The sequence below is a fragment of the Lactuca saligna genome, chromosome 7, assembly GCF_052625555.1.
Source record: "Lactuca saligna cultivar CGN05327 chromosome 7, ASM5262555v1, whole genome shotgun sequence".
Lineage (NCBI taxonomy): Eukaryota > Viridiplantae > Streptophyta > Magnoliopsida > Asterales > Asteraceae > Lactuca > Lactuca saligna.
The window spans coordinates 18,099,480-18,110,615 of NC_136423.1; the positions used below are offsets into that span (position 1 = coordinate 18,099,480).

At 33.7% G+C, this 11,136-nt stretch overlaps 2 protein-coding genes across 2 annotated transcripts; both read right to left on the reverse strand.

Moving 5' to 3' along the window:
* Window positions 1-44: 44 nt before the first annotated feature.
* On the reverse strand, window positions 45-3,172 carry LOC145005136 (uncharacterized). Its single transcript, XM_078964188.1, has 5 exons — window positions 2,891-3,172; window positions 974-2,180; window positions 626-886; window positions 387-542; window positions 45-310 (listed from the first exon to the last, which is right to left on the reverse strand). The coding sequence occupies exons 1-5, from the start codon at window positions 2,896-2,898 to the stop codon at window positions 191-193; spliced, it is 1,752 nt and encodes a 583-aa protein (XP_078820314.1). The 5' UTR covers window positions 2,899-3,172; the 3' UTR covers window positions 45-190.
* A 4,214-nt stretch (window positions 3,173-7,386) lies between these two features.
* Window positions 7,387-10,415, reverse strand: LOC145005036 (uncharacterized). The gene is made up of 5 exons (XM_078964082.1): window positions 10,134-10,415; window positions 8,287-9,493; window positions 7,945-8,205; window positions 7,723-7,878; window positions 7,387-7,650 (listed from the first exon to the last, which is right to left on the reverse strand). The coding sequence occupies exons 1-2, from the start codon at window positions 10,139-10,141 to the stop codon at window positions 8,485-8,487; spliced, it is 1,017 nt and encodes a 338-aa protein (XP_078820208.1). The 5' UTR covers window positions 10,142-10,415; the 3' UTR covers window positions 7,387-7,650; window positions 7,723-7,878; window positions 7,945-8,205; window positions 8,287-8,484.
* Window positions 10,416-11,136: the final 721 nt, after the last annotated feature.

Here is an 11,136-nt window from a genome sequence, read left to right on the forward strand (position 1 = left end):
TCTTTCTCTGTTCTATGAAACAATCTTTATTTATAACTCAAAAATTCATTGCTAGTATTTTTGCTTTCATAAACTCAAAAATTCATCTACAAAATTTTCAACAGTTGGAAAAAAGATTAAACCAATCAAAGATATCGTTTAAACAACTATGAACACTTTATGTTTCCAAAACTTTTTCTTTAAATCAAGTTTATGGGGCCATTAATCCTTCTATCGTGTAGGTTAGTGACTTTGCCCAATCTTCTTTTAACAACAATGTTTGTAGTGTATGCATAACATCATAATCCGGATCCAGCTTCCTTTGCCAACCCTACAATCGCAAAAAAAACAAGGGTATTCATGTCTATTCACGTAACAATAAAAGGGTTATTTGGTAATAAATATACCTCAAGAACCAAAGTTGTAACCATCACAGTGCAAACATTTCCATCAACATTGACTCGATGACGCCTTACTTGCTCCAACAACTGATGCATGCAATCAGCCGGGTGTACAATGTCGCCTTCTTCCGTACCCCAAAAGTCAAACGACTCTTTTACTTCCTATAATAGCAACATACTTTCATCTTTCACATTAAAAAAATTAAAAATTAAAATTATATTAAAAAGTTAAAATTATATATTGCCTTTATAAATGCTAGCGGATTAGGGCAATTCTGCTGTTTTGATAACCTCAACATGCTTTTTGCTGCAGTGTCACCATCTCGCCTGGCAACCGCTTTAAAAAACTCCAACAAATTCACTCTATCGCTTCCGGAAAGTTCCGCAGTCATTCCAACATCAAGAAACACAACATGTGGCTTTGATTTAAATATCCTTTTCCTCGATGATTTGTTTCGTACTAGAATATTCCCAGGATGCATGTCCGCATGTATGAAATTATCCACCTGAAAACACACCACAATATTAAAAAAACTACCAACAAAATTGATTATCAAAGGTCCGTCTAAAATTACAAATATACCCTTACTTACCAGAAGCATTTTGAGAAGTGCGTGGGTCCCGATATGAGCAAGCGAACTTTTAAGCCTCTCGTGTCCTTGAAGCTCATCAACATAAAACGCGACACTTTCACCTTGTTCAAAAGTTTCAACCAAAACAGCAGGATGTACAAGTGGATAAACAGGCTTTGGAAACGAAACATCTTTCCATCTTCTAAAATTGTAAATAAATCGACTCAAATGAGCAGCTTCACGTGCAAGATCCACTTGTGACATCATAAAAACAGCAAACTGTTGCACACTTTCATCTAACCTTAACCATTTCAAAGTTGGCAAAAACCCAGAAATTCTTGCAACAACATTAATTATCTCAAAATCTCTCCTAATCGATTCACCCACCCCCGGATGCCTAACTTTTACAGCCACCACTAAGGGCTTCACTGTTTTTTTACCGTGTGATTTTAATTTTAATTTCGCCCGATGAATTTGAGCAATGCTTCCGGAAGCTACCGGAATCTCTTCAAAATCGTCAAATATCTCATGAATTTTACGCCCGAAAGCTTTTTCAATTGTCTTTTTGGTGTACGCATAGGAATGTTCGGGGGCCTTTGTGTGAAGTTTTGAAAGTTCTGTGCATATGTCTCTAGGAAAAAGATCGGGCCTTGTTGCAGCCCATTGACCCCATTTTATAAAAGCGGGACCTGCGATTTCTAATGTCCTACGAACGAGTGTTAGCCATTTTTTTCTTGAGGAATCACCGAAGTATTCGGCAAATGGAGCTGTGGTTATGGTGGGGGAGAATAAAATTGCTAAATATAATGCGCGGATTAATAATATGAAACATTCAAAAATTGATAAGATTGATGAAACTAAAAGGGCATGTCCATCTTCTATGTAAAGAGTGTTGTTTCTTGGTTGAAAAGATTCAAGATTTGTTCTGGTTTTTGCTAATGTTGTGTTTTTGTATAGTATTATACCAGGAATGACTATATAAGAATGGGTTAGTGATAAAGTAAATGCTCTGGAGATTTTGAGTATGGGAGAAAGTGGTTTCTCATTGTGAAATGAACCAGGGGTATTTCGGGAAAAGAAAGTACGTTGTTTAGAAGGAAAAGTGGGTTGTGAGGAAAATAGAACGATTTTATCGACCGATTTGTGGTTCCCATCTTTTGATTGGATTCTTAAGTTGCTTGATCGAATTGATTGCACAATTCTTTTAATGTTTCTGAACCCCAAGAGCCTGTGTTGAAATAATGAAGTTAGTTTCAAACGATTATAGTATTGTAGTTTGAACAGTTTACTCAATTATAGAAGTGAAAGTAGGATGATATGAACAAATGAATGAAAGAAAGTTGTTATTTCTTGTGTTTAACCCTAAAAGAATAGAGCATGTAGGTAGATAACTCTAAAATCAGCTGTTTATGGCTAAGGAAACGTAGATGATTTTACATTTAATGAAATCATTCTTGTGTTTAACCCTAAAAGAATAGAGCATGTAGGTAGATAACTCTAAAATCAGCTGTTTATGGCTAAGGAAACGTAGATGATTTTACATTTAATGAAATCATTATTTGATTGTGATTAATGAAGTGGTATTAATCATTTTAGGGATGCATGTTCAAGAACGTTATAAGTTGTTCTGAGAAGACAATGATGGTATTTGCCAATTCTAGCTAAGATACCTAGATGCAAAATTTTTACAAGAACATGAACCCTAGCTTAATAGCTAAGAAAAATATAGTCACAACGAAATTTAGCTGTATACTGATGTTGCCATAGTTAAAAATGCCATCACAGAACGTTTATGTTCTTAATGTCGGAGCTCTAATGTAAAAACCCTAAATGTTTTATGACTCGAGATTTCAACAGCAATCTCTTCAATAATACATAACCCTAATGACATGGAAGCAGGGAATAAGTAATTTGAATACAAAAAATAAATAAAGGAACCTTGACATAGCGAGAATGGAGTGGTTTTTTGTTACGACTCTGGTTGATCATTTTCTACGGATACTGCCGTAAATTCGACTCCAGTTGATCATTGAACGCGAATTTAATTCAATCTTCGTTCTGCATCATCGTCAAGCTCCACTCGATTACAACAATGGGGGATTCTAAGGCTGATTTTGATTTTGGACCTTAGGTTAGATGTTTTTTCATACCTTTTTAGGAGGAAGCCTTTTTCTTTGACAATAAGATATTTTTGTACATGTAAAAGATTTTCCCAATATTAGGGATATCAAAATGTGCAAAATAATTTTGATATGATACATAATGAATCCAAGATACAATACCTTTATATTCACATAAATACCATGGGGTTTTTGACAACCTTAGCACAACAATGTTTGACTGATTTACATATTTAGTCAATAATGTTTTTTTTTTGTGCTTAATTTGTCCTTAACATTAGTAAATAACAACTAATTAAGGGATTAAGAGAAAATGTATCCGGTTCTCTGTTGACGTGTCTTGGTTTATGTAGACTACCATTTAACCATGTAATTGTATACAATGGAAACTTTCCTTAAATGGAACCTTATTGGAACCTTAAAAGATACATTCTTACCCCAAATTAGGTCACCCCGATACCATCTATTCAATGTCTGTCTCCTCCAGTCGATCGATCAACCTTCTGCGTGTCGGAATCCATCGCGATGATGAAGCATGTCCACCTTGTGACTGTAAAGATAGAATAAGCGTCGAAAGGACTGCCTAGACTAACGATAACCTAACTTCAAGGTTTTGGAACTACAAAAACTCTTTGGTGAGTATTCCTTCTGTTGACTTACATCCTATTTGGTATCTTGAGCTGGAAATGTACATACACCTTTTCCTTAATCATAACCCTAATTTCTGTCCTCCCTTTTAATTAGTTACCTGAAGGTCCAAAATGTACGTTTTTTCTATGGAAAGACGACACAATGGAGGAGGGGTATTACAAAGAGCAACTTTGTAAGATGAGGTTTGAGTTGTGCAAAAAGGAAGACTTCAATGAAGTTTCGAAGGCTCAAAAGAAGGTAGTTAAGCTACAAGCTATGGAAGTAGAGAAGGAAGTGTTTGAGAGACAATTGATTGAGTTGATGAAGAAAAACATTATGATGAAGACTTACATGGGAACTGCTAAGTGTGTGATCTTTGTTTTGTTCATTGCAGTTATTGGGATGTGGTTGAAGTGTCCGTGAAGTGTGCCTGATCAAACAAGGTATTTATGGTTTATGGTATATAATTCCAACCAGTTTTTTGGATAGTGTATGGGTAGATAACCAAGAAGTAGAAAGTTGTGTGGTTTTTGGATGAATTGGTACATGGTCAGGGTTAGATCTTAGTTGTTATATATGGTCAGGTTTTTAGATGAATGCTTGTTTGATCATGGTGTGTATTTGGAATGTATGGTATATATAGTTGTTGGAAATTTGGGAACAATTGTATTAGGATGGGAGTAGATAGGTAATATTATATGAACTTTTGTAAATTCAATGAATGGTATGAAAGATCCCAATTGTTATATACCTTTTTGTACTTAATGATATGCATATGCTCCTTTTAATATTGAATTGTAGGAACCACATTGTCGGGCATATGGATCACACTTGGTCCATTTAAAAGTGAATTGATTTCTATGTAGAGGTACATTTTGTGCAAAAAGAAGGGCATATGGACCACACATGGTATATAACGACATAATCCGTGACAATTTAAAATTAGCCATATATTGACATATATGTACTTGCCATGTAGTTTAACCACACAACTCCTTGCCATGCATGCAACTTAATAACAACCAACTTACTTAATACACATTCCAGATCACATAAACCAACATAATTTCATACAAACAACCATAATTCACATCAGGGTCCCTTCACATCACATCCCATTTAAAGTACATCAAAAAACATAATTTCATACTACATACCAAGTTCATATCACACAAACCAACAATTTAACTTAATCTAGAGTAACAACTTTAAGTATTGAATTCCCAGGTGCATCTTCATCACTAACTCTCTTGCCTAGCTTCAGCTTGATAATCCTTTCAGATTTGTTCCTTATGATTTTCTTCAAAAGGGTTGCAATTGGTCTTTCCTGTTGTTGCGCATGTACCTCACTAGCCTCTATTTTCGATGCTTCAAACTCCAAAGGAGTGAGTTCCACCTCATCATAGTCTTATTACACATGCACCTCACTAACATTGACATTGTCTCCATCCTCATTGATTGCTTATCAACCCTCATTGACTGCTTCTCCACCCTCATTGATTACTTGATCACCCACATTCACTTCATCACATTAATTGGCTTCATCACCACCCTGATTGACCCATATGAAAGAATAGAAAATAAAAAAATTGTAAAGACTTAAGCATATAATTACTTATTTACCTTTCTTGTTTTTCTTCTGGCCTTGATTTTAGGAGGCCTTGCAAGAGTACAAGCTCTTTTGTTATGTCCTTCAATCTTACAAAGACTACATTTTTGTTTCTTTCCAGTCTTAGATACCCTCACCTGCTGCTTACAATTGTTTTGTGTTTGGTTAATCTTCTTTGATTTGTTACTTGACTAGTTTTTTGTTACATCCCTTTTCCTTTTAGTTGCAGGTCTCCCGAACATAGTTCTACGAACAAGAGGTAAAGGTGGGGTGTACTCACTTGCATACCTCAATTTACTTCCATTCATATGTTCTAACCTAAACTTGTATGCCTTCATGTAAGTGATGCTACTAAACATTTTTTCCGCATATGATTCTACATCCCTATTCATATAACTTATGGTTGCAATAGATTGGACACAACCCATTCCATTAAGTTGCCATAGCCTGTACAAGCAAGTTCTCCTTTCAAGATCTACCTCATAAACATCTCTAGTTCCTCTTATTTTAAACTGATTTAATACACTAGGTAACACTTGGTAATGTCTTTGAGATTTCTTAATCTCATTAACTAATTCTCTAATTGTTGGACAAATTTGGTTTCCCCATCCTTGACCCTTGGCTTTCATGTTGAACACCTTCTCCATCATATACATCCTCAACTCCTCCAACTTGGTGATAATTGGCTTCTTCCTAGCATCAACTATCACAAAATTAAAAATTTTCACATTCCATTCTCCACAACATCACAACATCTTTTTGGTTCGAAGTAGGCTCTTGACCATGTTTTAGGGTCTTTGTCCATCAGATACCGATGAACATTTACGTCTAACACTTCAAGTTCTATCATGGTAGCCTTAAAATCTACCTCTATAGTTGCTTTAGAGGTCTTCCAGAATATGCTTTAGTATTGGGTACCACTCTACATTTTCCTTAAGTTTTGGCTAATATGTTTTGGTATACTGCCTATGCTCTACATATGGAAGGAGTTCTTTTACAACCTTAATCAAACCCTGTTAAAAATGGAAATTATAGTGAATAAGGATGCAACTAGAAAGGGTAAGTAATTGCAAACAAGTAAATTACCTTGTGTTGATGTGATATTACACTGTATCCATAACCTAAGTTAAGTTCCAAGTTATCAATGAGTAGATCTAAAAAGCACTTCTAATTTTCCATATTCTCCACACATACTATTGCCAATGCAATGGGGTAAATCATATTGTTTGCATTCCTTCCAACAACACATAACAACTCCCCTTTGCATGTCCATTTAAGGAAATAACCACCTAAACCTATTATCTTATTGCATCCCTCCTTCCACCCCTTCTTCAATGCATCAAAGCAATCATAGAACCTATTAAAACAGTTCTTCCTATATGGCATATGATTTACATCATGCTTCACATTGCTACATGGATTTGATCTCCTAATCACTTCTGCATATGACCACAACTTTGCATAATGTTCAACTAGATTACCATCTATTAGTTGGGGTGCATATATCTTAGCTCTCCTGTATTGAGCAACACTTACATAAATACCAAACTTCTATGACACAACTGTTATAAGTTTTCTAATACTCATCTTTTGTCTAGGTAAGAACTTTTTTGTATAATGATTTCCTATACAAACATAAGTGACCATGGACTCTGAATCAGGATGAAGATGGTGAACCGGAAATAAAGCTAAAAAATGGCTAAAAAAAGCCAAAAGATATTACAAACATTCTATTTTAAAAAAGAAAATCCACCCGATTATAGTAATTTTATATTCATTTTTTATCATTATTGATATAATATAATTTACTATTACGGATAACATGTCTCTTTGATCACAACCAAAGAAGACACTTGATTAATAAGCCAACCCATCACAACAGTGTCTCCACGGATGCCATTTTTGTCCACCCCATTGTTATTCTAGAGTTTTGATTCAACACTTTATATGTGATATAAGTTTGCACAGTTGTACATTTGTATGCTTCAAAATGATAATTTTTATCTTTCAGTTACATAATGTGTTTGTGTTTCTGTCTCTGATCTATGAAACAATCTTTATTTATAACTCAAAAATTCATTGCTAGTATTTTGCTTTCATAAACTCAAAGATTCATCTACAAAATTTCAACAATTGGAAAAAAGATTAAACCAATCAAAGATATCGTTTGAACAACTATGAACACTTTATGTTTCAAATTTTTTTTCTTTAAATCAAGTTTATGGGGCCATTAATCCTTCTATCGTATAGGTTAGTGACTTTGCCCAATCTTCTTTTAGCAACAATGTTTGTAGTGTATGCATAACATCATAATCCGGATCCAACTTCCTTTGCCAACCCTACAATCACAAAAAAAGGGTATTCATGTCTATTCACATAACAATAAAAGGGTTATTTGGTAATAAATATACCTCAAGAACCAAAGTTGTAACCATCACAGTGCATACATTTCCATCAACATTGACTCGATGACGCCTTACTTGCTCCAACAATTGATGCATGCAATCAGCCGGGTGTACAATGTCGCCTTCTTCAGTACCCCAAAAGTCAAATGACTCCTTGACTTCCTATAATAGCAACATACTTTCATCTTTCATATTAAAAAAAAATTAAAAATTAAAATTGTATATTACCTTTATAAATGCCTGTGGATTAGGGCAATTCTGCTGCTTTGATAACCTCAACATGCTTTTTGCTGCAGTGTCACCATCTCGCCTTGCAACCGCTTTAAAAAACTCCAACAAATTCACTCTATCGCTTCCAGAAAGTTCCGCAGTCATTCCAACATCAAGAAACACAACATGTGGCTTCGATTTAAATATCCCTTTCCTCGATGATTTGTTTCGTACTAGAATATTCCCAGGATGCATGTCCGCATGTATGAAATTATCCACCTGAAAACACACCACAATTGTAAAATTACCAAAATTCACGAAAAAAGGTCTGTGTAAAATTACAAATATACCCTTACTTACCAGAAGCATTTTGAGAAGTGCGTGGGTCCCGATATGAGCAAGCGAACTTTTAAGCCTCTCGTGTCCTTGAAGCTCATCAACATAAAATGCAACACTTTCACCTTGTTCAAAAGTTTCAACCAAAACAGCAGGATGTACAAGTGGATAAACAGGCTTTGGAAACGAAACATCTTTCAATCTTCTAAAATTGTAAATAAATCAACTCAAATGAGCTGCTTCACGTGCAAGATCCACTTGTGACATCATAAAAACAGCAAACTGTTGCACACTTTCATCTAACCTTAACCATTTCAAAGTTGGCAAAAACCCAGAAATTCTTGCAACAACATTAATTATCTCAAAATCTCTCCTAATCGATTCACCCACCCCCGGATGCCTAACCTTTACAGCCACCACTAACGGCTTCACCGTTTTTTTACCGTATGATTTTAATTTTAATTTCGCCCGATGAATTTGAGCAATGCTACCGGAAGCTACCGGAACCTCTTCAAAATCATCAAATATCTCATGAATTTTACGCCCGAAAGCTTTTTCAATTGTCTTTTTAGTGTACGCATAGGAATGTTCAGGGGCCTGTGTGTGAAGTTTTGAAAGTTCTGTGCATATGTCTCTAGGAAAAAGATCGGGCCTTGTTGCAGCCCATTGACCCCATTTTATAAAAGCGGGACCTGCTATTTCTAATGTCCTACGAACAAGTTTTAGCCATTTTTTTCTTGAGGAATCACCAAAGTATTCAGCGAATGGAGCTGTGGTTATGGTGGGGGAGAATAAAATTGCTAAATATAATGCGCGGATTAATAATATGAAACATTCAAAAATTGATAAGATTGATGAAACTAAAAGGGCGTGTCCATCTTCTATGTAAAGAGTGTTGTTTCTTGGTTGAAAAGATTCAAGATTTGTTCTGGTTTTTGCTAATGTTGTGTTTTTGTATAATATTATACCAGGAATGACTATATAAGAATGGGTTAGTGATAAAGTAAATGCTCGGGAGATTTTGAGTATGGGAGAAAGTGGTTTCTCATTGTGAAATGAACCAGGGGTATTTCGGGAAAAGAAAGTACGTTGTTTAAAAGGAAAAGTGGGTTGTGAGGAAAATAGAGCGATTTTATCGACCGATTTGTGGTTCCCATCTTTTGATTGGATTCTTGAGTTGTTTGTTCGAATTGATTGCACAATTCTTTTAATGTTTCTGAACCCCAAGAGCCTGTGTTGGAATAATGAAGTTAGTTTCAAATGATTATAGTATTGTAGTTTGAACAGTTTACTCAATTATAGAAGTGAAAGTAAGATGATATGAACAAATAAATGAAAGAAAGTTGTTATTTCTTGTGTTTAATCCTAAAAGAATACTACAGGTAGATAACTGTAAAATCAGCTGTTTATGGCTAAGGAATCGTAGATGATTTTACATTTAATGAAATCATTATTTGATTGTGATTAATGAAGTGGTATTAATCATTTTAGGGATGCATGTTCAACAACCTTATAAGTTGTTCTGAGAAGACGATGATGGTATTTGCATACTCTAGCTAAGGATACCTAGATGCAAAATTTTTACAAGAACATGAACTAAAGTCTACATAACAAAAAGGAATAAAGTGAAACCCTAACTTAATAGCTAAGCAAAATATAGTCACAACGAAATTTAGCTGTGTATACTGATGTTGCCATAGTTAAAAATGCCATCACAAGAACGTTTATGTTCTTAATGTCGGAGTTCTAATGTAGAAACCCTAAATGTTTTATGACTCGAGATTTCAACAGCAATCTCTTCAATAATACATAACCCTAATGAAATGGAAGCACGAATAAGTAATTTGAATACACAATTAAAATAAAGGAACCTTGACATAGCGAGAATGGAGTGGTTTTTTTGTTACGACTCTGGTTGATCATTTTCTACGGATACTGCCGTAAATTCGACTCCAGTTGATCATTGAACGCGAATTTAATTCAATCTTCGCATCATCATCAAGCTCCACTCGATTACAACAATGGGGTGACAAGGCTGATTTTGATTTGGGATCTTAGGTTAGATGTTTTTTCATACGCTTTTTAGGAGGAAACCTTTTCCTTTCGCAATAAGATATATTTGTACGTGCAAAAGATGTTCCCAATATCAGGGATTAGAAATTGATTAAAATAAGTTTTTAAAACCGAACCGGACATCGAAACCGTCTTATTAGTTTGATTGTCAAACCGAATATCGAAGAGGCTGTGTTTTATATATGTATATGTGTATATTTAATATGCAAATTTATATACGTAGTTATTTCAAAAATAAATATTATATATATATATATATATATATATATATATATATATATATATATATATATATATATATTAAAGTTCATTTGATATCATTCTAATTTTGTGAGACCGTAAGACCAAATCTAAAAATAATTTTAAAATGCAAAATAAATGGAAAAATCCAAAAATTCTTTTTTTAAATATTATTTTCGGAACTTGAACTAACTAAAAAAAATTTAAAAAAATAAAAAAATAAAAAAATCTCGTTTTTTTTTTTTGAAAAATACGTGAAATATTCTAAATAAAATATTACACTGACATATTCTAAAAAATAATTTTAAAATGCAAAATAAATGGAAAAATCTAAAAATTCTTTTTTTAAATATTATTTTCGAAACTTGAATTAACTAAAAAAAATAAAAAAAATCTTTTTTTTTAAAATACGTGAAATATTCTAAATAGAATATTACACTGTACATATTTTAAAAATAATTTAAAATGCAAAATAAATGGAAAAATAAAAAAAAAAATTTTAAATATTATTTTCGGAACTTGAATTAACTAAAAAAAATAAAAAAATGCGTCTCACGGTCT

What these genes read in the sequence shown, in the direction of transcription:
- LOC145005136 (XM_078964188.1), bottom strand. An exon ending in CACTTCTCAAAATGCTTCTG is followed by an intron (nt 887 to 973) that starts GTAAGTAAGGGT and finishes GTGTGTTTTCAG; the next exon opens with GTGGATAATTTCATACATGC. An exon ending in ATCCGCTAGCATTTATAAAG is followed by an intron (nt 543 to 625) that starts GCAATATATAAT and finishes TTGCTATTATAG; the next exon opens with GAAGTAAAAGAGTCGTTTGA.